Source organism: Prunus mume, linkage group LG8, assembly GCF_029339155.1.
Source record: "Prunus mume cultivar Tortuosa linkage group LG8, ASM2933915v1, whole genome shotgun sequence".
NCBI lineage: Eukaryota > Viridiplantae > Streptophyta > Magnoliopsida > Rosales > Rosaceae > Prunus > Prunus mume.
In genome coordinates, this window is record NC_142705.1 from 2,975,056 (window position 1) to 2,989,748 (window position 14,693).

The window sequence follows — 14,693 nt, forward strand, 5'->3', positions numbered from 1 at the left end:
TCTTTCATAAAGTGTGGTACATGTAACGTTACAACCGCGACTCTATGTTATACTTGGGTCTAAATAATGAGCAGTTGCCTAACAAGGATCTACAACAAACCAACCATGTTACTTAAAGTTCCTGACTGTGACCACCAAATATGATTTCCTTTTATGGGGTTTTACTGATCTCTCTGAATCTCTCTGATGAAGTTGGGAAGCCATGTGAGAAAAGCTTTCCTTGGGTCACCACCACCACAAACAAACTAATTTGGTGTCATGTGGGAGCATGCGCGGGTGGATGGAGATTATGTTGTGTTTTCAAACATACCAAATTAGTTGCTTCACAATTTACATCTTATAAATGAATATGATACATGATGGATAGATTATAGGGCCCTTTAAAAGAACGACAATACGGTACCTATTTAATTAATATTTTAGCTGCAATGTCTTGTCTTTTCAATTCTCTAATTATTTGACACCAACTCAAATTGCTATTAAATTTTGGTTAGTTGATTTGGATATGACTTGAAACGAACTCAAATAAAAGTGGAGTGGAGGTTCCCATTTCTTGCCAGATGACCTAAATGCCTTATTTTTATTTGTAAATGGTACTCTTTTCCTTTGGCTTGGACGACTTCACAACCCTAATTAAATCACAAAGCTTTTACAAGTTACAACCACATCCATATCCGTATCCATATCCATACCTGTTGTTGACAAACTTCAAACTTCAAACTTCAATCTTCAATCTTCAATCTTCATCCTTCAACTTAGAAGGCACGAAAACTGCAAACTCTTACATTATTAATATTATCCCCCCACTTCTCTTTTGTCTTTGGTTTGCTTGAGGAATAAACAAACATACATGTCACCAATTGGTATTTTCCTGTCTACTCTAAGTATGCATCATGACATAATCTAGAGGGTTAGGGTAGCTTTCTACAATCAGATAAATATATAAGTTTGTGATTTATGGACCTCAAATTCTAAACGCTGAACTTTAGGTGAACTATAACTTAACTGGGAAATCAATAAGGTAAGTAAGGTTTGTTTAAACATAGATTTTCTGTAATTAGGTGAACCATGCATTACAGTATTCTCTTTACTTTACCGCGAACACCTTTCATCTTGCATGGACCACATAATAATTTATCCAAATTCCCAAGATTAGAAAACCATACACAAGGTTGAGAAAATTTATATCCTAAATTAGTTAAAGCGACCGTATTAGCTACTCGATAAATATGATGTGAAATTCAACCACTTCTAAGTTCTAACTAAGTAGTGTTGTTGCAGAATCCTTGGAACATCCAAGCAGTACATGGCCAAGCTTTTTCAGTGTCACAGTCACTTATATATGATCATTTTCAAGACTCATTTTATGTGTTGTCACACTCACACTCACACTCACACCTCCCTCCCTTACATCCCAAGTCTTCTGAAAGCGCATGACAAATGACAGAAAATTGGACCATATCTGTCAGAGAGAGTAGCCAAGCTTCGGAGAATGCTAACAACTTTCTCTCTAACTTTTTCTTTCGGACCTTCATTTTTCTTGGCGTGTGTCATTTTCTTACACTTAAAATAATATCATTAATATATTATCTGAGTTAACTTTTGCTTTCCAAGTTTACTCTTATTAAATATATTCAATTTATCCACACAGAAATTCACAACTTTCTTACAATCTTTATATATATATTTTTAAATGTAAATGATTTTTTTTTTAAAGAAAATGTTTGCTTTTTTCAAAAAAGAGGAAATGTTCATTTTTTTTAAACACAAATGACTTTTTTTTTTCTTTCTATCTAAACCGTTTGTGTTATAAATTATATATATATATATATATTTTAAAGAAGGGACATTTATCTTAAAAGCATATATTTTCTTTAGAAAAAATAATTGACGTTAGAAAAAAACAAATTAATAAGATGGTAAGAAACTTGTGAAATTTTTTTGGATAAATTGAATACATTTAATAAGGGTAAACTTGGAAAGCAAAAGTTAGCTTGTATAATATATTAATGACATTGTTTTAAGTGTAAAGAGAATTACACATGTCAAGTAAAAAATAAAGAAAGTTAGAGAGAAGATTGCTAGAATTCCTCAACCCAATAATGCTATGTTTCTAATTTGCCAAAAATCACAACAATTCCAATATATTAAGCAGAGAGTCATGTCTAAACCTTGTTATTTAACTTTATCCTCACGACACTAACACAAGGAATATAATCTTTGAAGCATCTCTGTCGAAAAAGTCACGCCTAAATTAAATAAAAATAATAAAATAAAGGGTAGCAAGTCAATGTCATGGCCCAAAGGAACTCCAAAAACCTCTGCACATGTACAGGATGGTCCACATTTCACATATGTGTTTTACATGTGTCTTATGAAATCATCAACTAGCTAGCGAAGTAATTAGCGTTTGATACTTCCAACTGCTGATCAGTTGCATGAATACCTTTTTGCTAATGTAATTAGTGGTACTTAATTGAAGATTAAACCAGAGACAAAACTGTAAGAGGGGGGGAATCTTTGTTGCTAATAATGAATTGGCCACTGCCAATACTGCCATTGTGAAAAATGAAAAAGAAAAGTCAAATCTGTGTCCGACGACCGCACGCAAGCTGCTCCTGTAACGTCCGCTTTCGGTGCAGCAAACTATGAAAGTGTGCCTCGCGGAGTCACGTGCCTAGACCTTAGATATTACTCAAGTTTTTGGAGGGCAATTTCGTGCTCAAGGTTAGGGCAGTTCTATCCTAGTTCTAAAAAGACACTGCTTTCCTCCTTCGCTAAAAGGTATAAGCTCTAATTTGCAGGGAAAGAGGCGAGTATTTTTCAAAATAAAATAAGATAAGCTTGTTTGAGTAATATAAGTAAGGTCGACTCTTTAAAATGAAGAAAAAGCTTCTCCTCAAAATAAATGGAATTTTGACTTTTTTTAAATAAATTTAAAATGTTTAAAAGGGAGAGAGGTAGGGATTTGAATTTCTAATATTAAGGATCATTCAAAGCAAGAGGGTCCAAATAGTCAAGCTTTGTTCAATGTGCTTGTCCAACCACCAGAGAAAGAAAAAAAAAAGAGGTTAGAAGTTTGACAATTTCGGTTTGGTATTAACAAGTTTGAATTTATATTATTTGAAATAATACAACTTTTTTGATTTAATTTTTAATGGCTGAAGTGGTCTGAAATTCTTAAATGTCCGTTTTATTTGCTTAATTTTTTATTTTAATTTTAATTGAGGACGAGAATGATCTCTTTCATTATCAAGAAGGAAAAATACAACTAGACTAAGAGAAAATTTGTGTTGTGACAAATGGATCAAATAGATTACTCTATACTATTACTATTTCGTCAACCAAAAAAAACAAAACTATACTGCACTAGCGAGTAGCGGAAACACAAATTTAGAGGGGGCGCGTGAAGGGGATGCTTCTTGCTTCTGGAGGAAGATGAAAAAAGACGAAAAGTTATTAAAGAAAAAGGGGGGGTCCCCCAATGTCCCTGTGCCCTGCCTGATGATACTGGATGGATGGATGGATGGATGAGAGAGAGAGGCGGGGCCCTTTAATATCGTGAATCAACGGCTGAGATCTGTACCGCCGGGGTCAACACTCTCTTCTCTGCTCGTCAGAGACCCAGACAATAAAAAAAGGAAAAAGGAAAAGAAAGAGAGAGGGATCGAGTGCGTAAAAAAGCCGGCCAGGCTGTTCCCCACCCCCACCCTATTCCTTCGCTGGGGCCGGTAAACGGAGACACATTACGCCACGTGGCAAGTCCTCCTCAAAACCCACCAAAATGATCCCCCACAACTACCTTCTTCTACAACGCCGAACCCGGACTCGACGGTGCAGATATTCAATCATTTTGAACTCCCTTTGATTAATTACTCCTTGGTGGGACCCTCAGCTAGCACGGTGTTCAATCATCGGCCACTCTCTTCTTCACTTCGTCTTTCTTTTGTTTCATTTTGAGTGCTGCTGCTCGACATATTGTCCAGCCAGTTCAGTATTTGTTTGGAGTTTTAAATATGTTTTTTTTTTCAGAGGAAATTTTCAAAAACCTAGTTGGCTGTGCATATGTGCGTAAGAGAAAAACTTGGTTGCAACAGAAATAACATTATGTTATTACCCTTGACTAATAACATTATATATTATATGAAAGAGTTATCAAACGTATCATAGCGTTATTAGCCGAGAATAGCAATAATGTTATCCTCGTTTCATGAAAATCTTTATCATGTACAATGTAGAGCTGGATCCGCTAAAATTAAAAAGGGCAAAATATAAGTGAAAACAAGAAAAGCCATGTGTAAAGAGAAAGAGAGGATTGTGAATAATAGAATTATGAAAAAAAGAAAGAATTAAATAAACCCAAAGTCCATCGAATGGTCAATTCCAATCAGCTCATGGAATTCAGACCCCCACCTCACTCCCCCAACTTCATAAACAATTCAAACCATCCTTCCCACCTATAAAAATAATTGCAAAAACACAAATTCAAAAATTGAAAAGAAAAAAAAAACCCAAATTAAAAATACAAAAACTAAAGTTAAAAAAAGGGAAGAAAAAAAAAACAGATATCGGACCAAAACGAACCAGACCCAATACCCCACAATCAACTATGCACTTTAGTTCCTCCTCCTCCTCCTCCTCCTAATTGAGCACTGTGCACGTTTTTAGGAGACCCACCACAAATGAAATAACCCACATTGCCTCTTTCCCTTTCAATTTCAGATCCTTTACATTTTTGTTTTCTTTTTGGGATTGACAATTTTCTAAGGTGTGGGTGTCACGCTGGGTGGGGTCCTGGACTCTGCTGGAGGCGTATGACCGCTCGATTCTTTCGAAGGGTCATCGGACGACTGCCGTAAGCCATCATCGGTCTCGCCCCGGTTCATATCCTCAATCATACGGACCACCTCTTGCATGGCGGGTCTCTGATCGGGCACAGTAGACACGCAAGCCATTGCGATCTGCAAAAGCTGAACCATCTCTTCCTCAATGTTGTGGTACCTCATGAGCTCCACGTCGAACACCTCAGCGGTCCACTCCTCCCGGACAACCGACTGGACCCACCGGGGCAGGTCGATGCCCTCCTCGCCCAGCGAGGCTTGATTGGGCGCTTTCCCCGTTAATAGCTCTAACAGCAACACACCAAAACTGTACACGTCGGATTTGAAAGTGACCTTGCGAGTCTCAACGACCTCTGGCGCGCGATAGCCCGCGACCCGATTGGGCGGGGTGGAGGTTCCGAATAGTGGGTTGAGCCCGAAGTCCGAAACCGAAGCGTCATGCTCGGGTCGGAGAAGGATGTTGGAGGATTTGATGTTGCCGTGGACCACCTTTCCTGACACGTGGAGATGCGCTATGCCTCTCGCAGCGCTTAGCGCGATTTTCATCCGGTTGTCCCAGTCGAGCGGCGTGCGCCCGGAGCCTCTGCTTCCTGCAATGAAAATGATCGGAAATTCAAGTTTACGCCACCAAATTATTTGTTATTTTAAAAATAAAAAAAGATTAAGCAGAAAATCGGTCGTTCTCTTTTTGGGCGCGGGGGCTTTTTCTAAAAAGAAGTAAAAGCTTTGACACAGAAAAATGAAAGGGAAAGTAAAGCAAAATGGTGTCGGTGACCACTGGCCACCACCATGGCGAATCATGACGACCTTCCTGTTCATGTTTTTTCCCTACCAAATTGGAATTTTTTAATTGTTTTAAAAAAAGAAAAAACAGAAACATGAATTGCGTAGCTTGCACACTAAGAATGTTTGCCCAGAAACAGCAAAATTACAGTGGAATCACCGCAGTTTTTCTGGGATCAAAGATTTGCGGCACGAATGATTCCACATGCCTTTTCAATTTTCTTATTTATGCACTGTAAATAAAACCCAATAATAAATACTAAATTGACAATTTTAAATTTGAAGACTGGACTGGAACAGCTCAAGCTCCACTCTAATCTAATCTAATCTAATCTAATCTATGGGGAAACAACAATGCAGGTACTTAATATTATAAGAAACAACATACCTGTGAGCACTACATTTATTCCCTCAGACTTTCGACCAATTAAAAATTATACCAAGAATTCAATCAACGACCCAAGATTTAAAAAAATTAAAATTGAAAATTGAAGAGCAAAATGGGGAATCGAAATCGTACCGTGAAGAAGAGCAGACAAGCTACCAGCGGCCATGTAATCGTAGACGAGCAATTTCTCGTCCTTGGAGAAGTAAAACGCCCGCAGAGGCACCACATTATCGTGCTTAATCTTACCCAGAACCTCCATTTGCATCTCGAACTCTCTCTTCGTCACCACCACGTCCTTCAGCCTCTTCACCACCACCGTCGTCCCTTCTTCCAGCACCGCCTTGTACGACGTCCCCACGCTTCCCTTCCCCAAAACCTCCGCCGACGCCCTCAACAGGTCCTCCAAGTCAAAGCTGTAGACCCCACCGTCGAAGAACACTAGCTTGTTCCTCTCCGCCTCCGTGGACCCACCCGTGATATCATCCTTCGACGACGACGTTCCGGCCTCCGCCACCGCCACCGACCGCGCCGCCACCGGCGGCTTCGGGGGCTTGGCCTGCTGCTGACGACGTCGTTTCCGGATGCAAAGCAGGAGAACGAGGAGCAACAGAAACAAAGCCAGAGCGGACCCCACGGCGATCGCAACAATGGCGGCGGTGGATAGCTTCTTGGACTTCTTGTGGGCTGGGATTACGGGCGGGGTCTCGGGTGATGGAGCGGGTGCTGGGAAAAACGGGTTGCACGGTGCAAGCGGCTTGCCGCAGAGATTTAAGTTTCCGGTGAATGCGGAGTCTGGGAACTTGGATAGGGACGCGGGGACTGAGCCGTTGAGTTTGTTGTTGGAGACGTTGAAGCTTCTCAGATTACCGGCTGAGATGCTGGGCAGACTACCCGAGAACCCGTTGTTTTCAAGGAAAAGTCCGGTCAAGTGGGTCAAGTTGGTGACGGTAAATGGGATTGGGCCGGTGAAGTTGTTAGAGCTGAGATCGAGCCTGGTTAACCGGACCAACCGAGTCAACCCGGGAGGGAACTCGCCGGAAAACTGATTGCCTTGGAGGTAGAGGCTGCGGAGCAGAGTTAAGTTTGAGAAATCAGAGGGTATTGGACCGAAGAGGCGGTTGGAGCGCAGACTCAGAACTCGGAGCTGACTCAGCCGGCCGAGTGTGTTGGGCGGAACCGGTCCCACAAGGCCGACTCCCGGGAGGCGTAGAGCAGAGACGTAGGACTGGTTGTCGTCACAGGTGATCCCGACCCAGGTGCAGGCTGAAGCGGACGAGTTCCATTGCACGCGGTTCTCGTGTGGGGTCTTGGAGAGAAACGCAAGGAGGGCTTGCTTGTCCTGGGTCGGCTCCGAGTTGACTCGCCCGCCACTCAGTACCAAAAACGTAACGAGAAAACCAACCACACATCTAAAGCCCACACTAGCACCACTGGTCACTGCCATTTTTCTACACCTTGAAGGAAAAAAGAAGAAAACAACAATGGTGTTTATTGTTGGTTCTGATTATGCCCTGGATGGAGCGAGGTTCAATGGAGGCTTGCTATGGCGGTTTTGGACAAAACAATAAATGGTTTTCCGGCGAAAACCCATCAAAGAGAGAGAGAGAGTACTAGATAGCTACTGTGTCTGTGTGTGTTTGTGTGTGCGTGTGAGAGATAGAGAGAGAGAGAGAGAGAGAGAGAGAGAGAGAGGCAGAGGGAGAGAGAGGGAGAGGCAGAGGGTTTTGTAAGGTGTAAAAGACAAAGGTATCACGAGGCCAAGAAAGGGGAAAATAAAGCAGAGAGAAAACAGCAGCAGTCAGATATGCTTTGCTATGCTATGCTATGCATTGCTGGCAGGCAGCAGTGGAAACGTTTTATTACTAATTTATTGTCCTTGTTAATTTAATTACAAATAAAAATAACGTTTATTTATTTATTTTGTCTACACTCTGGCGGTAGGCGCGTTGGTTTAGCGGCAGTGACGGGTGGCAACTTGACGACTCTGCCCCCTTCGCCTTTCGCCTATGTGAAGAAAAAAATAATAATACGGTGGAAGACGTTAAAAATTCGCATATTAAACCGTCACACTTTTAATTTATTAAACATATTAAATTAATATGTTTTTCACATTTTTTGGTTATGAGGGTTTTTATATATATAATAAATATTAGGAGACGAGACTCGACCATAATACCTTACCTTGAGTGTATGGGTAACTATCTTAACAATTTAAACGACAAATTCCTTGCCGTATTTAAAATATTCGTGGAGAATTCTTGCTAGTTAAAGATTTGAACCGATAAAAAAAACCTACAAAATTAATGAAACCTTTTTTCTGTCTTTTTGTGTGAATGGTTTATGAAACACTGAATAATAGAAAGGCTAATGATAAAACACTCCCTAGATGTTTTGAGTCATTCTCAATAGGAGCTCGTAATTTCAATTTTATCAATATTCTCAAACATGAATGGTATAATTACCAATTAACTGTTAACGTAGCTATTGTGAGACTCACCTACTGACTGACTAACCAATTCCCTTTTATAAAAATGAAAAAAATTAAAGATGTGAAATCAAATATCATAGTACATTTTTCATGACTGAAGTGATCATAGATTGATCCACAGTCTATAATAGTAAACATTCGATTTTGTTTGTTGATATAGGAATAACTTAAAGTTTATGAATTTGAGTCTTTAAGTAAATTTGATCAGTTAAAGCGCAATGACCAAATATATCAAATTTACGCATTGAGCTTAATATGCAGATTTCTATATAATATACCCCTTTAGTATCTTTAATCATTTCGTATTGTATTGTATGGTGTAATTCTTCCTTTGTTAGGGGTATTTGGCATTTCACGTATGTTTGGTATGGCAATCGAGTGTCATGCTTAAATTAACAAAAAAAAATCTTATTGTTTCATGATTTGATGAAGTAAATAATTCATCTCAACTGCCAATGTCACGGCCCGCATGTTCAAGGCCCAACCCGTTGGATTGATCATGCTAGACCTCTTAGCCCACATGTCCAGATTCGTTGTATAGTAGTTGGTAGACTACAGTTGGTGACAGTAGTTGGTAGATGTTGGTAGGTGACATTGTATCTTACTCACCTACTGTGGTGGTAGGTGGGATAGAGATAGTATATAAGGGGGATGACACATTGTGTATCCTCACCCCACAACTTGTAAAGCATTTGAGTAGCAATACAAGCATATATTCTCCCAAACTCTGTTAAGCATTCTTACTGTTCTTGCTCTTGCGATTGTTCTTTGCTTGGTTCGATCTTGTATTGTAGGAAGGAGGCTGACTTAGCTTGTTCGAGAGGCGATCAAGTCTAAGGCCGCACGGAAGGAAGACTCCGAAAAAGTCATCCCGTGACAGTTGGTATCAGAGCGAAAGCTCGAATCATTCGAAGAAGCATGTCGAAGAGCGGATCCGATGTGGAGACTGATCTGTCCAAGGTCAATATGGATCGTGGGGGCAAATCAAAGAGGGAACGATCTAGAGATGTTGTAGCCATGATGGAGAAGCGGCTTTCTAAGATGGAGATGGCCGTGGTCGAGTTTGATCAGCGACTCGAGGAGGACGTCCTTACGAAGAGTGGTTTCGAAGCTGTGGTGGATGAGCTTCAAGGCCAATTCCAAGGAGCCCTCAACTCCGCATTGGACAGCATGCGGCTAGATGTCCAAACCAAGATGGATCACTTCTTAGCGGAGCTTACTTCGCTTCGTGAGGAGGTGAGGGATGTGAAAGGAGATTGGGCTTTGTGCAAGGAAGCTGTCTTGAACAAGACCCGGACTCCGAAGGAACCAAAGGTGTTAGATTCTTTCAAGCCCAAATCCTATAATGGGAAGAGGGAGGCGAAGGAGCTAGACACATTTTTGTGGAATATCGAGAGGTATTTCAAGTATCTGAAGCTCGAGGATGATGAGCCCAAGATCAACACGGCAACGTTGTTTCTCACCGACAATGCTCTCATGTGGTGGCGTCGTCGATCTATGGAGATCGAACAAGGTACGTTTACACTTGAGACTTGGGATGAATTTAAGAAGGATATTATGTTGCATTTCTATCCAGAGAATGCCAAGTATGAGGCAAAGGAGAAGCTGAGATGGTTGAAGCAAACTGGGAAGCGTGAAGGACTATGTCGCCACGTTCACCAACCTATTGTTCGAGGTGCCTATCATGACAGATGAAGACAAGCTCATGTACTTCATGAGTGGCCTCAGAATTGGGCCAAGCTGGAGTTACAAAGGAGACACGTCCAAACCTTGTCAGAGGCGATTGCCGCAGCTGAGTCTCTTGTTGAGTTCAAGAGGAATGATCAAGGCGACTCCAAGTTCAAAGGAAAGAAAAATGGCAGTGAATCCGGTGGGGGAGACAACGAGCCGAAAGAGGGTAGCAAGCCGGGAGACAAGTCTGACGGTCACAAGTCATCCGGGAAGAAGAATGACAAAGGTGACAAGGGGAAAGACAAGTCAAAGCTAGCTTGTTACTTGTGCGATGGAGCGCACATGATGCGGGATTGTCCGCAAAAGAAAGCCTTGAATGCTATGAACCGAGAGAAGGAAGAGGAGGCCGAGAGGGAAGCAGGAATGGGGGCCATTCACCGCTTCAATGCCCTACAGGCCAAAGTCGCTCAACCACAGGTTCAAGCCAAAGGTGTGATGTTTGTCGATGCCATGGTGAATGGCAAGACAACCCGTTGCCTGGTGGATACAGGTGCCTCGCACAACTTTATGTCCATGCAGGAAGCAAAGAGACTTGGGTGTCGAGTCTCGAAGGAAGTAGGCAGTATGAAGACGGTGAATTCAACTGCCAAACCGATTGATGGAGTAGCTCGTGGTGTGGAGCTACACATTTCCGCTTGGAAGGGAGTAGCTAACTTCTCCGTGATCTCAATGGATGACTACGATGTCGTGCTAGGAATGGAGTTCATGGACGAGGTAAAAGCATTTCCCATTCCATTCTACAATACTATGTGCATTGCACAGGGTGGAGCAATGCCATGCATGGTGCCAGTGGTGAGGCGACAAGGCGAGTCGAAGGTCTTGTCAGCCATGCAATTTTCAAAGTCTTGGAAGAAAGGCGAACCAACGTTCCTTGCAACTATGAAGATAGATATAGTTCAGAAGGAAGTCCAACCCGTCCTGAAAGCTATGGAGGCAATCCCTAAGGCGTTTTCAGAGGTCATGCCCAAGGAGTTGCCCAAAACCTTACCACCTAAGAGGAAGGTGGATCATGCCTTCGAGGAGTTGAAGAGGACACTTATAGAGGAACCAATGCTGAGACTTCCTGATCTTAGCAAACCATTTGAGGTACACACTGATGCATCAGATTCGCTATTGGTGGTGTACTCATGCAGGATAGACACCCATTGACTTTCAAGAGTCGGAAGCTCAATGACACGGAGCAGAGGATACGAGAGGGCTTGTTGCATGATCTCCAAAGTCTGTTGGATCTTGTCAAAGATGGGAAGACAAGAAGATTTTGGCCCGATGATGGTGTTCTTTATGCAACAAGGAAGGTGATCTATGTTCCAAGGTGGGACAATCGAGACACTATGTGAGTGCCAACCAGCGAGATTGGGCAAAGTTGTTGGATGTTGCTCAATTCTCATACAACTTGCGGATGAGTCAACGGTCAAGTCCTTTCGAGTTAGCAGCAGGACAACAACCTATGACACCGAACACAGTGGTGTCGGGCTACAGAGTAGCCCAGTGCATACAAGACTGACCAAGGAGTGGCGAGGAGACTAATGGTGGCGCGGGCTCAATTGGAGAAGGCAACTCGGAAGATGAAGAAATGGGCGGACAAGCATAGGCGAGATGTTGTGTTCCAACCAGGTGATATGGTCTTTGTGAAGCTCAACCCTTCTCAACACAAGTCCACTAGAAAGTTACACAAGGCGTTGTTGAGGAGATATGAGGGCCCATTTCCTATCATCCGATCGGTGGGAAGAGCTGCTTACCGTGTGGAACTACCACCCCGATTGAAGATTCATCCGGTGTTCCACGTGAGCAATCTCAAGCCCTACCATGCCGACCCGAGGAGCCAAGTCGTGGAGAGTCCAAACGAGCTCCACCTTTGATGGTGACTTCATTTGACAAGGAGGTTGAGTGCATCATGGCCAAGCGAGAAGTGCGACGCAAGGGTGTAAGGTACTTTGAGTACTTTGTCAAATGGAAGGGCTGCCAGTCCGAAGGCAACTGGGAGAAAGAAGAGTCTTTGTGGAAGTACAAAGACATCATCGAAGCATTCGACGAGAAGGATCTACCTCGGCGACGAGGACGTCTCCGGATTAGGTGGGGGAGAATGTCACGGCCCGCATGTTCAAGGCCCAACCCGTTGGATTGATCATGCTAGACCTCTTAGCCCACATGTCCAGATTCGTTGTATAGTAGTTGGTAGACTACAGTTGGTGACAGTAGTTGGTAGATGTTGGTAGGTGACATTGTATCTTACTCACCTACTGTGGTGGTAGGTGGGATAGGAGATAGTATATAAGGGGGATGACACATTGTGTATCCTCACCCCACAACTTGTAAAGCATTTGAGTAGCAATACAAGCATATATTCTCCCAAACTCTGTTAAGCATTCTTACTGTTCTTGCTCTTGCGATTGTTCTTTGCTTGGTTCGATCTTGTATTGTAGGAAGGAGGCTGACTTAGCTTGTTCGAGAGGCGATCAAGTCTAAGGCCGCACGGAAGGAAGACTCCGAAAAAGTCATCCCGTGACACAATGCTCACCAACTCAAGTTCTGTATTGTATCATAATAAGGTAAGGTACTGTTTTATTTAATTACTTTCCAAGCAAATAATTATTTGAAGGGAAACAAAACTTTAATTAGATACCTAATCAATCAGGAGTAATGTGCCTTAAAAATTACAGATGAAAGGGGTAGGTAATGTTAAGACCTTTTGGGTGTCTTGGTGGATAAATGAATCTGGCACTGGACCCTGCCGGTACAAGAGAAAGCAGCCTGAGAAGGAATTCGAGGGAAAAGGACATGTTGTGTTACAAAAAAGAAGAAAAAAGTTGGTTATTTCAATTCCTTTTTGTAAAGCCAACTAGTATTAAACTGAAACACCACTCCACATTTTACTCCTGCAGTGTAAATCAAACACATCATGACAAAGAAAGCTGCCACGTAACCCAATTTGGCCAAACTAATAAGCACTGATAAAAACAAAATCTTCCAAGAGGTAATGTGAAAGTAGGGCTTGCTGCAGCTGCTTTTTAAGCAAGTGATTGTGCATAAGACACATTTCCAACTTCCATGTACAGAGAGATGGGTCCTCTCTTCTCTCTCTCTGCAAAAACTCATTCTAGCAAAACAGATATTAATTACTATTAATTATGCCATAAATATGATTAAACAGATATTAATCACTCCGCCAAATATCGTTACTATTTACAAACTGTTTCTCTGTGTTCTTTTCCCCTGAAAATATATATATGTCATTGACTTGGAAATAGGGTTGGGTTGGGAATTTTTCTTTTTCTTTTTCAAGCTCGTTTGAATATGTCATTCGGAAAGGAGAATAAAAACCAGCGCATGGATAGATATAGGGCCACCAGAAAGCATAATATATATATATATATGATTCATGAAGAGAAAAGACCAAGTCCAGCAAATCATAAGCATTAAGCCATATGGCACCAATGATGATACAGTTTGCCACAGTTTTTATTTTACATTACTTTATGTATTTTTATATTGCTGCATATGAAGAAAATATAAAAATAAAATAAAATTGAAAGGATTTTTGGGGAGGCCTTGAAAGATAAGTTTTATGCAGAAACAAAAAATTATCTTCCTTTTGGCCTGGAATCGGTCCCCCCCCCAAAACTCATTCCCACGGCCATCACAATACAAAAATCTGATAAATCAAGTGGTTGACAGGTTAGATGACGAATGTGTATGACCAACCAATGGGCAATGGCATGTGACCAAAATGTGTCACTTTAATTTGGTACTAGAGAGAAAGCCACTGCCTCTCTTTTATCTTCTTAGTATGTCCCAATTCTTTTAGATTTAGACCCTTTTTTGGACTGCACTGAATTATTGATACATCAAATACCCTGAATTATATTAGATCAGATTGAAATATCTACAAATCTTGTCATGTTTTTTTATCGCAATATATAGGATATAGTGTGTACAATAATGCCTAAGTGTTCGTGCTTTTTTGATTATAAGCGATAATCTAAACTATAAGTGAGGAGTTTCACATGCACACAATTAAGATACCATGAATGTTTGAATCTAAAATAACTGATTTGCGAGTCAAAATCCTTTCCCACTATGCTATATCTCATTGGCAAAATAAATAAATATTTGATATCATGTTTCATGAAGTTATTTTGGAGGTGAAACAAAACCTGTCCAGTTTTAATTAATGCCTCAAATTCTGTGAAATAAATCATGGCATCCAAACTATGGTAATTATATGTAAATTAAACAGGTGGTCCATGAACCATGGACGATGGACTAGGCTTGGATATATGTGTGTCTCAAATGAGAGCCATGAACCACGTACTGATCAATACTATGGATGTGCGTGTATCCTATAGCTAAGGCGCTGCCCTCAAACAATATTCCTGCATTATGCATATCCAACCACCAACTTTCCCAGATTTTGATTTTCCTTCAGTCAGAAAAAAAAAAAAGGGTGTGTCCATTTTCTGGG

General features: G+C 41.4%; 1 protein-coding gene and 1 pseudogene across 1 annotated transcript; one reads left to right on the forward strand and one right to left on the reverse strand.

Annotated features, from left to right (window-relative positions):
• Positions 1-4,298: 4,298 nt before the first annotated feature.
• On the reverse strand, positions 4,299-7,873 carry LOC103340999 (Leucine-rich repeat protein kinase family protein). Its single transcript, XM_008244476.3, has 2 exons — positions 6,145-7,873; positions 4,299-5,431 (listed from the first exon to the last, which is right to left on the reverse strand). Exons 1-2 carry the CDS (start codon positions 7,454-7,456, stop codon positions 4,764-4,766), a joined length of 1,980 nt encoding a protein of 659 aa, XP_008242698.2. The 5' UTR covers positions 7,457-7,873; the 3' UTR covers positions 4,299-4,763.
• Positions 7,874-9,418: 1,545 nt separating this feature from the next.
• On the forward strand, positions 9,419-12,356 carry LOC148914518 (uncharacterized; annotated as a pseudogene).
• Positions 12,357-14,693: the final 2,337 nt, after the last annotated feature.

Excerpts from the sequence above, each read along its gene's own strand:
- LOC103340999 (XM_008244476.3), bottom strand. The coding sequence starts at position 7,456 with ATGGCAGTGACCAGTGGTGCTAGTGTGGGCTTTAGATGTGTGGTTGGT. Across the intron at positions 5,432-6,144 it reads CTTGTCTGCTCTTCTTCACG|GAAGCAGAGGCTCCGGGCGC; the intron begins GTACGATTTCGA and ends TTTTCATTGCAG.